Source organism: Haliaeetus albicilla, chromosome 1 (genome assembly GCF_947461875.1).
Source record: "Haliaeetus albicilla chromosome 1, bHalAlb1.1, whole genome shotgun sequence".
In the NCBI taxonomy this organism is placed as follows: domain Eukaryota; kingdom Metazoa; phylum Chordata; class Aves; order Accipitriformes; family Accipitridae; genus Haliaeetus; species Haliaeetus albicilla.
In genome coordinates, this window is record NC_091483.1 from 59,958,064 (window position 1) to 59,974,763 (window position 16,700).

The 16,700-nt window shown below is 42.6% G+C and overlaps 1 protein-coding gene across 10 annotated transcripts in view; it reads right to left on the reverse strand.

The window, feature by feature from the left end:
* Positions 1 to 16,700, reverse strand: part of TBC1D1 (TBC1 domain family member 1) — a 119,837-nt gene that overhangs the window by 81,662 nt on the left and 21,475 nt on the right. The window contains exon 1 of one of the 10 annotated variants that reach the window (XM_069791977.1): positions 5,786 to 6,209. The exons of the other annotated variants lie outside the window; for them this stretch is intronic. Coding sequence (XP_069648078.1) covers positions 5,786 to 5,815 — 30 coding nt within the window. The 5' untranslated portion in view covers positions 5,816 to 6,209. Of the gene's footprint in view, positions 1 to 5,785; positions 6,210 to 16,700 lie in introns of those variants that run through there. 10 annotated transcript variants of the gene reach the window in all.

The window sequence follows — 16,700 nt, forward strand, 5'->3', positions numbered from 1 at the left end:
CACTAGCCAGCCATACAAAACCTCAGCTCCTTCAACCTTAAGAAGTCTTTTAAACCATTTTACTTTAAAATCTTAAGTATTTACTAGCTGGCACAGTAAAAATGTTCCAACATCCTCTTAAAGCAGAGGTTTCTCAGAAATGCTGCAGCTTCTATATTCAGGATGATGGGAAATTACAAACTGGAATTATCTTACAGCTCTGAGCTGATCTCTGGAGAAAGAGGTGCTTTGCCCAACTTTTTCCTTAAAGGTATTTCCACTTGGGGAACCCAGAGCCAAACTGCTGCTTTTGTGTTCTCAGAAACACCTCTAGTGCACAGAAAAGACTGTTTCATTATAGTGGCCTTCCAAAAAAGCAGGCTATGATGTGAAATAGTATTTTAGATCATCAAATGTAAAGCAAATAAAGTTAAACATTGGTGCGTTATAGATATAGATACGGCAAAACCCCAAACAAACCCTTAGTTGTACTGCCTATCTCTGATGGGACCTGGAGTTTCCCTGATCCTGCAGGATTTACTAATATTTTTGCTATTGGTTTGGCCCAAAACATGTTAACCACATGAAGACAGCTAATAGCACCAATTTCCAGAGAGCTTTTCAGCAAAGGAAAGCAAACAGTTTTTGACTGAAGCCTAAAAGTTCTGTTTTGAATTGCAGAAGGCAGGACTTGTACAAACCAGCAAGCTCAGCTACCTTGTTGGGCTTGGCTTGTTGTGAAATCTGAAGGTCAACATGAACCCGAAAGTAGATACTCATAAGAAATTCATTCAGAAAGGCATAAATGATTAAAGAGAAAAACCTTGGTAAGCTGCAATCTACATGGCCAGGAATTTCACTATGGAAAGCCCTACTTCTTACTAAGCACCCGTAATGTACCTTACAAATGCAGAGGACATTGCCTTACTACATCTGCCCACCCATATAAAAGCCATGCGAGCCAGACTCTATTCTGGCCCTCTCCCATCAAATCAGGGACATCTAAGCAGAGCGGGTGCAATTCAGGCCTGGTGTGCAGAAAAAGAAATGGAAGGATGAAGAATAAAAGCGAAGAGGTCCAAAGTGAACGTAACTGCTGAGTAACAGAGGGGTTTAACCACAGGACTGACTTCATTTCAAATGCGGAGCGCATATTCCTCAGTCATCGCCCAGACCCCCGCGGGGGAAGGTGGGAAGTGACTGGCATACAGAAAACAGCGCATTTGAACTGCTTGGCATTTTGTGATAATCTACATTTATCTGAAAGCTGTCAATTGGTAACAACATTTTTCCCCCAGTATAAACTGACCTGGAGAAACACACTGAGCAGCAACATAGTGTTCTCTGACAGGGGCATTGTGTGAACTCAGACACGAAAACCCAGCTCCGGCAGAAATCTGAACTTTCTCTTTGCTGCATTGCTGGCATCCGGCCTGGGAGACAAACGAGGGTCTGTCCCTCCAGCCCTACCCGCAGCATCAATGGCTTCAAGGAGATTCTTCCACAAGTGAAACTGCGGCATTTGAGCCTTCCCTCCCCAGTGATTCCCAATTCTTCCCCAACACTAGTTCTCTATTAACTCTCTGATTCTTGATAGTATCCAAGTATTCAAATTCATTTACAAAAAAAGAGTTTTCAGGGGTAAACGCACTAGCACAAACAAGGGTTGCACCATAACCGTTTATTCACCTCCCCAAATAATTTACCATCTTAGAAGTAAAATGGGCTTAAAAGAAAGACAGGCTTAATAAACTTCTAAGTTTATTGGGTTTTAGACAGTGTTAAAATGCCTGGTTATGAGGGCTCCTTAAGAGACCAAACCTCAGTTTGTTTGGCTAAAATGCAAGTCATTCACTGAGGGATTAAAGACACCCCAAGGTGCTCAACTTTGCTGGAAGCTGTGGGGAACAAAGGAAAGAGGCACAGTCAGCGCAGCTGGGACAAAACTTCCTCATAAGTGAGTGTGATATACCCTAAAACAGACCAGCAAAAAAGCTAGGATCACCCTTTCAAAACACTCTTAAAAAGGAAAAAAAGGAGGGGGGATTTCTTGGGCTTCCTGATTTTCAGTCTCTTATTCCCTCTCATTCTCTTCCAGAAGGCAAACTAATTTCATTTGTAACTTCTGACCTAAACTAAGAAGTAGATTGTTACTCCCATACGTTGTCCCCCAGAGGTCTCCTAGGCACACTATTATTTAGAAAATAGTAGAAATAACGGCAAAACATCAGCAAGATCCAATTCTAACACGGCATATTAAGCTATATTAGGATTCCAAGAAAAATAAGTGGTGTTTCATGGCACAAGCCAAGTAACCAAGCCTTGCTCTGCTGAATAGCATAGAAACTTTCTTTCTTGATGCCTTGAGAGCTTCCCAAACTGAAGAAAGCTCACAGACAATTCTGACTCAGTAGTCCTTGGAAAAAAACCCAACCACCTACTTCTTGCTTTGCTATTGGGAATTTCAGAGCATCTATCGTGAATATGCCCTAAAATCTGATCTTCAGAGCAGAAGAAATCCAGATGATCGGCTCCTCAGTCCAAGGTCCAAGATTAGCCAAGCAAGCTGGAGAGAGCTACATTATAAACCCGCCCTTTTCTGCCACTGCTGGTGGCCCATTCTTGGTGGGTCCTCGGTCTGCAGCAAGAAACCCTGCTGCTCTCAGTTCCCCTCAGGAGGGAAGTGGGAACATCCCCTTCCCACCTGCTGTCCTGCAGGTTGGAGACAGCTGACCAGGGTTGATTGATCCACACCAGGAAAATCATTATAGAAGAAACCTTGATTTAAATTAGGTAAAATGCAAAGCAAGGTTCCATTAGTTATTTTCTTCACTGGTTCCTTGTTGGTTTATAATGCTTTAGACAAAATAAGCTGAAGCTAAACATGGCTTTTATATTATATACAGAACTCTTTTTCTGTAACTAGAAAGACTCACTACATACAAATTGCTTAACTAGCTGAGAATCTGAGGACAAATTTACTCAAACTATCTATACAATTTATTACACCAAGAACGGTTTCTTACTTTCTATTTCTTCAGCAATCAATTCTTTAATTCTAGTTTCTGTCAAGCTGCTTCTGAATAGAAACTTGCATTATAAAATGAAGTCAATTGTAGACAACTAACACTAAACTTGTTGGTTGTTTTTTTTCACTTAAAGCTGTATTAAATATGATGGAAACAAAAATAATATTACTCTTAACAATTATCACTGTACGATTATGTCCTACTAATGAATTAATGGTGTGCAAGTACACCATAAATCAGTAAAAATCTGCATATCTATTTTTTTTATTTACAGACTGAAAGCTTTGATGTTTTTTGACTCCAAAATTATTTCTTTACTTTTAGTAACAGTTATTGCAGTGAACTGAACTGAATATAGATTAAAATATCTCTGTGTATCTACAAAAGTGACTGTATTGTCTACCCACAACAGTACAAAGTTAGTTTACACTTTCAACAAACTATGTTTTAAGGTGCTTAGTCAAAGGTTTCCCTGAAGTCAGTTGTCTGACTTTGTAAAACCATGCAGGAAAAACAGGTATAACTATTCTTTTTTATTTAAATAATTTTAGGAGACTAAAACAAGTCAGTACTTAAGAATCCATTATCCACCAAGTTGTCATTCAAGTAGTTTAGCCAGCATCCATATGGTCAATGTGGGCAACACCAACCCATATAAGACTCAAGCAGGGCTTTATCGTCCAGCCCAGAAGGGGCCCCATGACCTGGCCTGGCAGCACTGCAAAACTCATCCCCAAGGAGCCTGTGTATAGGTAGGAGACAAGCTGGGTAAAACAGCACACAAAAATCTGTAATGAAGACATATTAAAAGGTAATGTTTGCACAAACACTAGGGACCAATTTTATAGCATATGGGAGTAAATTACTTCACTTGTAAGTACCTGCAGGCCTGGGGACTTGCACGGTGACACTAAGCACTTATGTTACTGGATGGGGGGGTTACTCAATCTTAAGTAATAGATGCAGGGGGAAAGCTTTGTTTTGAGGGGGGCAGTTTCCTCTGCTCCACATCCTGCAGTCATTCCCCGTTCTGGAACGGGCCACCATCTTATAAAAACTGGAAAGGCTTGCATTTGTGTTGAAAGCCTACAGCAGTAGTTCCTACATTTTTACTGATCAGGTTTTGGCAGGCAGGAAAGCTTTCTCTGTTAACAAGCCTCATTTTATATTTCTAAATACACTGCTTTGCTTTCCCTCCCAAATTAGCGCTGATGATTAACAGTCATTAAAAGAATAAAACTAAACACTTGCGAGGAACCAGCGTCACAATGATTAGTTCTGAAAGCCAAGAAAGCACTCCTGAAAGCAGTTACAAGTGTGTTTCTGCAAAAGCTTCTGTTACTCTCTCTAAAAACATGGCCAACTCTGTGCACTACAGGTTCTGCCTTGTACCTCTTCCAAAGACTAACTTCTCTCTGACTAGCTGCTTTGTCCAGCTCACAAGTGAACAATGAGGGGGGGAAACAGGCCACCCCTTGGTGGCATCCCTAAAGTATTTACTCAACAGCATCACTCAATTTTGACAGCAGTCACCTGTATGAGACTAACTGGCATGTTTCTAAGAGTTGGCATGGATATCAGCCAGTATCATTCCTTCGGATAATATAGCAAATCAGGTCTTACATCACCCTCAAGACAGACGCACAGTGATGATAGGAAAGGGAACTACTTCAACAAACACTCCACCTGGTAGCTCTTTAAACAGAGAAAAAAACCCAAGTGAAAACAGGAAAGGATATTTTTCAGGGCATGGCTAAAATTAAACCAGCCCCTTTTAAGACAGAATAGGGCAAATCCCTCTGAGAATCTGAACGAAGGCAACACAGTCACACACCAAGCACTTCCCTCTTACTATCTTCCCAGGGTGGGTATTTCACCTGTTACATATTCAGGGAGAGGGATGTATAATAGTGATTAAGCAACTCACCATTTACACCTGGCAAAACAGAAAGAAGAACCAGGTTTTATGTGGTCTGCTTAGTGGATTAGGCTGCCTGCTAAACTAAATTTTTTCCCCCAGCTAACTCCTCCAAGTAACCCCCAATTCTTGCCTGTCAAACTGCTGTTTCACCCACTTGTCCTCTTCTATGCTTTCTACCGTTCGTAGTAACGGAACACCATTTACAGCTCATTTTAAAATCAGAATGACTGTTACTTTGGAAAAAAAACCAAACTTTTTTGAAACACCAGCTCAAAAATACATTCTAGATTTCTTTAACCATCTCCACTGCTCTGCATCCATACGTAGTTTCACAGTTACAGTGGAAAATCCTACTGAAGCCCTAGACACACAGATGTAGAAGCTAGCACGACACGTGCATGGTCATACTTAAACAAGTAAGTGTCCCGTTAAAAGCTAACTTATTGTTCTTCATAAATCCAGAGTATGACCAAAAAAACAGGAAAAAAGTCCAAAACAAACAGTGGGAGTGCTGTTACACATTCTCCAGAGCACACAAGAAGCGTTAGACTTGAGCAGGCAGTAAGACCACACCTTCCGTGCAGTTTTAATTACAGCTCTCCCCTTCCACGGTTCCGCAGCAAGGTACAACAGCCGTCCAGAACCGCAGCTTCGTTTTTAACCCCTCAACCCCAGCCACAAGCTTGCCCTTGCTGTTCACTTTGAGCGCTTCTCCTCTTCCCTGGCTGAACAATACAGCAGGGCTCTGCTCCCTCCCCGGAGGCGGCTGCCTTGCCTCGGAATTAGACGCGAGCATCGGCCGACTCCGAGGCTGGGCTTTATTTCCCGAGAACGCAGGGCGCGGCGCGGCGCCTACCTTAGCCACCCAGCTGAACAATGGTGACATCCTACGAGCTCCGGCGCGGCGGCCGGCGGCGATCCCCGGCTCCGGCCGCTCCTCTCCGCCTCTCCCCGCTGCCTCCCGGCTGCCGCCCGCCGCTCCCGCCGCCTCATGCGCCGGGAGGGGAGCCAGCCCGCCCGGCCTCCGAAAGCTTCCCCGCCGCCGACCTCCGGGCGCCGGGCACCAGCCGGCGGGACCGTGAGCTCTCCGCGCCGGGGAGGCTCCCCGCGGCGGCGCCGGCTGCTGCTGCGGGGCGGGCAGGGAAAGGAAGGGCCGGGGCCGGGGCCGGGACCGCGTCCCGCCTCCGCCGCGCTCCGCCTCCGCCGGGGCGCCCCGCGCCGGGCTGCGGCCCCCCGGCCCCGGGAAGGCGGGAAGGGAGCGGGCTCGCCCTCCGGCAGCACGCCCGAAAACGCAGACAACCGCCTGCTACCTCGTCGCCTTGCCCTTTTGCGTAATTCAGCGCAAAAGGCAGGATTCGCAACTGTTAAAAAGGAAAAAAAAAATATCCCACGCGGCCCGGGTAACTTTCTGGGAATATGCCGGCACCGACGTCATGCTTAACTTTAAATGATCGAGCAGAAAATCATCTGCTTGAAACTGCTGGCAGATGTTACGCTTCCAGTCGGGCTCGCCATTCATGTGTAGCTAATGGCCTTTGACATCACGCACTCGTTGCTCTACTTTCAGAAATAAGCTGTTGAAGAAGAGAAAAAAACAGTACGGCACAAGATAGTAGTATGCACGTTTCTGGCAGGTCAAGGGATGTTACCTGCCACCCGGACAGGAAAGGCCTTCATTCCTGTTGTTGCTCCAGCTGGACTGCCTGTGAACACACACCCCTGCTCAGCGTGGCTGTAGGGCTGCCTGAAAACAACTCATTTTCCCCAGTTTGGAGGAAGGGCACAGAACTAGGGGGAAAAAAAAAAAAGGCTTGGATTTCACAGGAAATAATCCATTGGGCCCAAAACAAAAAGCCTTTTATTTTCCATCACCTCATAGAAACAAAGTGAAAACTAGATTTGCAAAATTATAACAGGAAAGCATAGGGGTCTGTTCTGCACTTCTTCCCAATAAAATCCAACTGCTCAAAGTTAGATGTTGAAGTGCCAAATTCAGCTCTTGCACTGCCCAAAGACACTGTCACCGAGAGAGTCACCCCACTAGGAGAGTGTCCTGCATGTACTTGCACTTGCACGCTCAGGGCCAATGGAATAATCTCCAGGATGAGATGACACTGTCCCACTCGTCTAAGCTATTAAACGACCACATGAGCAAGAGCAACACACACGCACACGAGCTGGGGAGAAGCAGAGCCAATCTCACAGCTCACTGAGGCAAAAGACAGGCAGTTTTGGCCCCTGCCCCAGAGTGCATGATCCTGCAGCCCCGGGTTTCGTTCATACAAAGCAAACGAGGCAGCCGCCGAGCGCGCTGTATCACCTCCTAATGCTGCACTGGTGAGTGCCATAGCGCTAGCTGTGTGTCTGCAATGGGCCATGGTGGGCTCAGGGAGCAACACAAAAGCAGTTCTTCTCAGGTTGTACCTGTGGCATCCGCAGTACCTAAGCATGACACTTCCATCCACTTCCTCCTGAGGAACAGAGAATCATAAAACAACAAACCAGAATGCTGATGCAGAACAGTAACACCTACCCAGAAAAGGTAGCACGCAAGGGATTGCGCCAGTGAAGTGGGATGTCTCTGTCATGGCCAACGCATCACCTGATAGTCCGAGAATGGAGGTATCTGACTGCAGTGGGTAAGTGAGCTGGTGCACAGCAGTGCACACCCAGCCCTGGCCTAGTCCGGCCGCACTGTGGCCCAGCTGAGCCGGTGGTGCTGGGACTGAGGAAATCTGCTGCCACTCAATGTTAGCACTGTCTAGCTAAATGCTAGTTTACCCATTCGTAAAATTAAGTCTTCATGAGTTTTGTTAGCTTGCTCAAAGCCACACAACTACTCAGGGGAAGAAATTTGATGTGGGAATTTGAAATCCTTTTTCTGAGCAACATTTGCCAGGGAGCCACAAAATGCTAACCAATATAATTTAATAAACCTGCATGCAACTTACTTACGGCAACCTTCTCATGGTTGGAGAGCCCAAAGCCTGCCTGGACCTGGTTTTTCATCAACTTACAACCTATGCTACAGTTTCTGGAATTAAAATCATAACAAATACATTTCATAATTTCATAAAAGGAGAATAGTGATCCATTTTTTAATAGTTCAACAGGTTAAAGTAGAGGTGATTCATAAGGATGGCCAACACCTCATTCTGTCATTACAATAGTAGCCATGGACAGTTTGATTGCACGGATGTTCTTAGCTGTAAGCCCAATAAATGACTAAATATGACTAACACTCAACTCTGGTAGTGGTCTCTGAAGGTTTACTGGCATGATAGTGGGAGAAATTTTCACTGCTGCTACTGTTCATGATGTATAGAGCACATACATGAATAAATGACATCTGTTCTCAACGCTTTAAACTAGGCACCTTACAAGAACACTAGAAGTATTACCATTTGATGTACAGAACTGGGTTTGCTTTTATCTCATAGAGCAACTGAGGTCAAGAGCAAGGCAGAATGTTCCTCATTATGTGTTGCTTATAGCTGTACAGTATATCCACTATTTGGTGGTAGCATTAGACTTGCATTTCTCTAACACTGAGTGTGAACAATATTATTTCTAAATAATTATTCTTCTCCTTTCTCTGAGGAGATCCTGCCTGCTTGGAAGTTTTTCTAGCTCCCCCTTCCTGACTGGCACCCTTCCGCAGTTTTAAACTAACAATACATACATCTCCTCTGAGTCCACATTAAACACTGATGTCAGTCAGGAGATCTGGCTTCTAGCCCTGACTGCAACTGGCTCAAAAAGCCATCCCCAGTGTGTCACTTCACACTACTTAGCTTCTAAACCTATTGCATGCAATTGTTATAGTGATGTTTGTATGATTTTAAATGCACTCTGAAACCTTCTACATGTTCCTATAGGACTGGGAGGAAGAGTGGTCTTGTGGTGAAGACACTGAATTAGGAGATAGAGTAACAGTGAATGAATTCCAGCTTCTGCTGTTAACATGACTTTCAGGCATGCTACATCACCGCTCTCTCTGCTTTGGTTCATCTGTTAAATGGAGATGATATCTGCCAGCCTTGAAGGAAGGAGGAGCACACACTCTTTGGCATTTGGGAAACAGCTGGCAGCTAGGCTTAAGTGTTCAGATATAAAAACATTTGGTAATGCATTAAATTCTTCAGTGTAAATGAAAAGGTCACTGTGTTACCTTCCAAATAAGATAGATTTAGTAATGTAGTAGGAACAATAACTGCATTCATTTTTCAGGATGTTCAACCTTCTAAAAACAGAACCTCTGTATTTTTCTATTTTAAGTTTGGCTTGTGGAAATAACTGTCTCTCCAAAAGTACTATATATCCGTTTTGGGTAAATGGAAAAATTCAGGGCCAGGGAATAACATCTGTATTGCATAAACAGTAAGTAGCACTTGACACTGTCTTATCTAAATGTATGATCTTTTAAAAAAGAAAACAAAATCCTCATTCCTATGAACCGTTCCATGTTATCATGGAAAATATTAGCAAGATATTTGTGGCTGTTTTTAAAATAGTAGCAATTAAAATACTTCAAAGCCACAACTTAAAGCCTACATCATCAGAAAGATGATCTTTCAGTTTTACAGATGTCCTTCATAAATTTACACATACGTAAATACCCCCATTATTTCTCCTCCAACAAAGTTCTCTCCATTAAAAGAAACCATTTGGAGATAAGGAAAGAGATGTGAGATATAAAGAAATATTAAGAAGAAAGGAGGCTGCAGTCAACCTTTTAACTCAAAAGAGGAATATTTTCTGACTCGTCCTCTGATTTCAGCTTTCTTTAGGTTTAATGGCTTTAAATATTTTTGAGAGTCTTCACAGTACATCACCGCTGAATGACGTCTCACAAGAAGTTGCATTAAGGGTGCAGTCACAACTGTATTACCTGATAACTGGCCCCTCCTGTTGTTTTAGTGTTAACTCTCATGGTGGTTTTACAGCAGACCCCATTCCCTTTTGAAGCTTTTTCCTCTGAAGTGTACTTTAACATGTTTTGGCAGCTATTCTTCTCACGAATTATCTATCCCCTCTGCCCACACTCACTGTTAAAAGTTTCATTTCTCTCTTCTTTCCCCGTACACAAGAAGGTCTTTGTAAATTCAGTTGAAAAAAATGCAGTAAAAGAATATGCCTGCCAGTAATTACCAGTACCCATTATTTAGTCTTTGTTGAAAAATACCCACAATTTTTATCCTTTATTGCTTAGTTTTCACCGTTCATTAGGATTTCCTTGAGCCTTGTCTCATCCCTTCCCATTCCAAGCAGTAGGCTAAATGGTTTCTACTTTGTCAGAGGAAAAGGACAGAAAGAAACTACTGTGAGAGTACTGTTTGTCATGTGAATTCAAAACGTAATAGCGTTTTGGATCTTAGATACAGCTGTATTAAAAGATACCAAAACAAAGGTGTCTATTTAAGGAAACCCCAGACTTTCATGGCACCTCTATTACGATGCAAGATGCAAAATGATTCATCTGGATGCACTGAAGGAAAAGAGTAATGAATCCTCTGGATTTCATCCTATCCAAAGACTCAGTCAAGCCTGACTAGCTGGCTTCTGAAAAGATACTGTGGTTAAGAAAAGAGTGAGCTTTGTTACTTCTTTTAGCTAATTTATAAGCAAACTCATTTTTTCTTATGTCCTGGTTTCAGCTGGGATAGAGTTAACTGTCTTCCTAGTAGCTGGTACGGTGCTATGTTTTGAGTTCAGTATGAGAAGAATGTTGGTAACACTGATGTTTTCAGTTTTTGCTAAGTAGCGTTTAGTCTAAAGTCAAGGATTTTTCAGCTTCTCATGCCCAACCAGTGGGAAGGCTGGAGGGGCACAAGAAGTTGGCACAGGACACAGCCAGGGCAGCTGACCCAAACTGGCCAACGGGGTATTCCATACCGTGTGATGTCATGCCCAGTATATAAACTGTGGGGAGTGGGGGTGGGGGGAATCGCCGCTCTGGGACTAACTGGGTGTCGATTGGCGGGTGGTGAGCAATTGCACTGTGCATCATTTGTACATTCCAATCCTTTTATTATTACTGTTGTCATTTTATTAGTGTTAACATTATTAGTTTCTCCTTTTCTGTTCTGTTAAACCGTTCTTATCTCAACCCATGAGTTTTACTTCTTTTCCAGATTTTCTCCCCCATCCCACTGGGTGGGGGGGGGGGAGTGAGCGAGCGGCTGCGTGGTGCTTAGTCGCTAGCTGGGGTTAAACCACGACATCTTAATACAAAATAAAATAAAAGATTAATCTACCTTACCAAACAAGATCTGCATCAGCCCCCTGATGAGAGACAACAGCAAGACCTGACAGCTAACCACTGACTGGCAGTGGCTGTCCCCTTAATGCAAAGTGCATAGGAGCCCACTGCCCTGAGCTGCACATCCACACTAAAGATGAAATCCAGTTCTCACCAAAGAAAATGGGATGACTTTCTTGGTGGTTTCCAGGTACACGAAAAAGGAGATAACATGCAATTCACTCACCATGTGGCAGACAGAAAAGAACAATTCCTCAGCAGAGCACTGGGCATGGACTCAGCAGTGGAGGCCTTTCCAACCTCTCCTGCAGGTTTTAGCTTATACACGATTGTCTTTTCAGCCACAAAATTCATAACTGCTAAAATGCTTTGATTGAAGTGTCATTAGCATTTCCTGCTCAGCAACAAAAGTGTTGGTGATTGTCTATCTGTCCTTTTCCCTACCAGCAGCAGCCATCCTCTCTCCAACAGAGTGTCAAAGCATAAGAGGGTTACCATGCGCTGAGGCTCATTTGGGATCCTGCATCTCAGCAAAAGGACTGATGGAGGGAGGGATCGCTGAAAGGAAAGGTGATCCTACACCATGTACCAGAGAACCAGAGAAAAGTAGCTTTACCTTCAACACCTTAAGTGGGCTATGGGAGGAGAAGCTGATAAGAGGACACTTTTAGATGTACAGTATCTGACCAACAAACATGATGCATGCCAAAGGTGCCCACAAAATCCAGGTACAGGGAGAAAGCAACATACATAGAAGGAAAGAGAAGTAACCAAATCTATATTGTTACACTGATTATGTAAGCACAATACAGCTTTAGGGTCCTAGTGTCCATTCATAAACATTGAGGCCATCTGATACAAAACACTCATCTGGACTGAAATCATCCTACCACTTCAAACACTTCCAAAAACACTGATGAGTAAACTTTGGATTGGCAAGCTTTATGCTGGATTGAGTATTTTTTTGTCTTCCCACAGAGAGCAAATAAAAGCTTAAAGCTGTCAGGAACTTTGCCATGGGTTCTGACTAATTCTGCTCAAGCATGATCCTACGTCTGCGTTTGACCAAGATCAAATGTGCACTGCTGAGTGATCCAATTGTGATCAACCAACCAGATCTCTACAAATGAGCAAAAAACCACAGCCTGAATCTGCAGATAAGTCCAGGCAGAATTGTGAAGAGATCACTTTGATCTGAATAGTTGGATGCAAAAAACCCACAAGGACAATGTGGCAAATGAGCAACGGGGAAAACACAGCGCATAGCGGGGAATTGCCACATAGAGACATCAGAGGTTCCACGTGTTTGTTCTGTTTTGCAACGGAGGGTTTTCTGGCAGCTGTGAAACTGGAGCAGGAAGAGTGGAGCACAGGCAGAGCAAACTGGCAAACTGCAGAAGCAGATTACAGAGCTCAAAACAAATGGGGATGTTCTGAGCATGCAGTGACAAAGACACAGGTCAAGCCCTTGAGATCACCAACTAGGTCTTGACTGTGGCTGAAACAGTTGGAAACCCTGTTTTTCTCCCTGCAGGGCAATGCTTTTCGGTTTTCTCAGTGTCACCAAGCTGAGGGACAACTAGCTGAGCCCTCCAGGCTGCTGAGGTGGCTCTGAGGGAGAGAGCAGCAGCCGCCACAGGGATGACACACACCTGCACACACACCCTGACACAACTGAGTAAATCATAAAATATTAATGATGCAAGACTGCTTATTTTAAAAAGCCCCCTGACAATAGGATGTGAAGGATGCAAGAATTAAATGGGGATTAATGTTCCCTGGCACTAGATACATGGTCATGGAACGACTTTGCACCCTTTTCCTCCAGCCTCCCTCTGCTTCCTCGTGGCAAGCACTGAAAGGTCTCAGGAGAAAAACAACCTGTCAAAGTTTAGGAAGTATTTTCTGAAATGAAATTAATTAAAGGTTATGCAAAGCGCTCCTTGATCTTGAAACATATATGGTTAACCCAAGTTACTCAGAAGAAAGACACCTCATTTGAAAATATGTCTCATTTCCTTTGTGGAGAAGCACTACCTCACAACAGAAAAAAAAATTAAATACTAAGCACTTCTACTTCCAATAATGCATAAGTTATATAGTAAAAAAAGTCTAGAAAGTGTTGAGGAAAACCAGACTATGAACAGAAAATGACAACTCTCACTTGACCCATTAAAATCAAAACATAATTATAAAATTTATCGATTCCCCATGTGCTATGGCAGATACATATACTATGAATGCCTATTTCCATTACATGGGACTTCATGTTAGTTAAGACGTTCATATTCACTTTATCCTATTAGAACACTCTAGTAATGAATAATATAAAACAAGCAATTTCTTTGCATAATTTTACAGAGTTATAGCCTAGCTCTTTGTTCACATAATTAACTATAAACACAAAAACAGTCCCACCGCCCTAAACACATTTTGTGGACTTCAGTTGCAACAGTAGGAGACTAGGAAAGTATATTGAGTTCCACAGTATGGAGAGCCATGAAAAGAAGCCAGTCTTCTCAGTTCTCCACAATTTACTGAATAACTTAATAAATCTACTTCTAACAGCACTGATTTCTCATAACTGAATTTAGTTGCAATCCCCATACACAGTACACAGATTCTACTGGACTTTTACTGTAGTTCAGGTACTCTAAAGCAATATCCATTTCAGTAAACTGAAAAAAATCAACAGTTAGAATAAAACTTTAAGTGTTAACCATTCCACCCCCAACCCGTAACATTCTTGGTTTTGCTGGAAAGAACTTAACAATAAAAAATACCAGTTCAGGTTTACCTCTCAGCAGGTGTAGGGTCCAGAACTTAACCACAGTCAATGGAGCTATATTGCAACTTACATACGGTGAGCATCTGGGTGTAAAAGCTATTCATCTGAGAAGGATCCAATCCTACCCCCACTAAAATCACAGACCAAGTTGCTACTATGTCCTTACGCATCTTAAACGTAGATAACAAAAAGAGGAAACAAGTACCATATTGTCCTGTTCTTTTCCAGAATCAGGCTGAAGAAATTTTAATTTCTGTAATGTTGCCCTCATATCATAAGCCTCCCTGCTCCAGTGATCTTGGACAAAACCCCGGTGGGAGAACTGCAGCAGCCTCCTGAGAACTATAGCAGTCCCTCACAGCTGATTAAGAAGTGCACTCAGCAACCCGCCCAGCCCTCACTCCACGCTGCTTCTCATCACCAGCCTTTCATTTGATTACAAGCTGCAGCACAGTCCTTCCCTAGATATTTCCTGTGTAATGTGGAATTGAGAATACCGCTAGAACCTACTAATATAATAATTTGCATGTATGGTAATTTTGTATGGTGCATATAAATTTGCCTTTTTATTAAATTATGTGCCATTTTTCTTTTGCTGTCTTATTGTGTTGATTATATTCCTTCTCAGCTGTCTTGAAAGTGGAAAATTTTATCAGCAATGTTCCCTTGCACACACTTTTAACTTACTGTTTCTTATCTCTCCCCTTCTTACCCTCTTCTCAGGGCTTATTAACCCATCAAGTGTATCTTTTGCAATGATGTGGACTCTTTTGCTCTTGTGATTTTATATATTTTTGGTGAAGTCATACTGTCTTTCAATTACAGCAAAAGCCACAAAGTGGCAATAAAACATCTTTATAACCAAGATTCAAACGCCGTCTCTACTAATCTGAAAAAAAACCAGTTTCTCCACAAATTCAGTTAGTTTTCCATTCAGAAGTTTGTAGCTCCTGGTTTCATTACAAACAATATTCCACATTCAGGTATTTAAGCCAATTCCATTTTGATTCCTAAAACACGTCGGAAAACATTTGTGAAATATAACACACAATACAGAGACTTTTAAAATATAGCAACAGGATTTGTCCTTATGGCTCTTTTGTGGTTTTGATAAAGCTGCATTGCTTCAAAGGGCTCAGGATATATTACTGTAAGACACCGCTGCACATTTCGGCCACATGTGCTGACTGCACTTCCGCTCCTCTGCCAGAACAATGGAAGTCTTTGCAAGCTGAGTCAGCTATCCCACAACCACGGATCCAAGCAGACCGAACGCATTCCCTCACTACAGGTTTCTTTAACTATGTCTTATCACTGAGAATGCTAGACAGCTGCATCATTTCACATAAGACTCCTGGAGTAAGTAAAATTTGGGAAATGTGTACATATTTTCAGGAATAAAGCCCAAAATATTATTTGACATGTGCTACATTACTGAAATAAATAAACAAATAAATAAAGTTACAATAAAATAATCATGGGCCGATTCTGCCATTTCCTCCCTCCTGGGTACTCCCAGTACTAATAGGGAATTGTGGCATTCCAGGAGAAACCTTCACACAGCTGGATGGATGGGCTGGACAGCTGAACTCTTCACTCAAACAATCTGGCAAGTTCAGATACCACTGCAACTCGTGAGTCTGAGCTCACATATTTGAATGTGTTCACAGGCACAAAGACCCAAATGAATAAGTGAACCTCAGAAGTTAGCTGAGCAGGGTCTTTTACCCCAGGATGTAATATTCTCAAGTCTCCTGTTGGTTTCAATCATAGCTTATGAGTAGAATGTAGGCCAGCTTTAATTCATTTTCCCAGTTTGTTTCTAATATGCAGAAAGCTGTAATATACAGCCAAACAGCAAGAGCTTAAAAAAATAAGAATCAAGTATTACATTCTCTCATTGTAGATCCGTAATGTCACCCCATACATGTGCTCTGATTCCACTCACAACCCAGCTGGGACTCAACTCCATTTAAGATGACTGCCTGGAAGTCTAACTCAGCTGATGTCTCAAGCTGGCATCAAGACTTCCAGAACAGACCGACATGCCTGTGCATACATGTGTGCATAAGAGTCAGGTCACTGAGAGTTATCCGCGTAAGGAAAATTTGTCACATACATTAGTTTTTATATGGCTTGTTAGAAGTCCACAGTCTCAACTTGTGTGAAGGGATTTATCCCAAGACCTTGACAGTCTGTATACTGTAAGAAGAAACGTACCTATAAATCAGAAAGCTATGTTTTGTTTGCTTGAGGTTCCTGGGAACTTTTCTGACTCTTCCAATCCTAGCTCACATATGGATAGTCTATTAAAACACAAAAACTGAAATAGAGGAGAAAAAACAAAAGACTTCATTTTAAAGAAAAATTTGAAGCATGCCTTCTGCAGTACACAACCTACCTGCAGAATGCCCACTGAAAACCTCCTCCCAGTAAAAAGGAAGCCTTCACATAACCAATGCATGCACTCTGAGGTTTGTTTGTCCCCTGGACAAGTTCATTATGGAGTCCATAGCTCATTATGGAGTTAATAACATACATGTAAAGAATATTCTGAAGTCCTGCAAGTTTCAAGAAGAAAAACTTTGGCCCTTATCCAGATACAAGCATATTATATCAAGCTCAGAACATGACTGAGAGCTAATGTTTTCACATCTATCAGATATTCTGCTGAGGGGAACTGAGACATCCCAGAACATCAGCTGATGCGAAACAGTAATG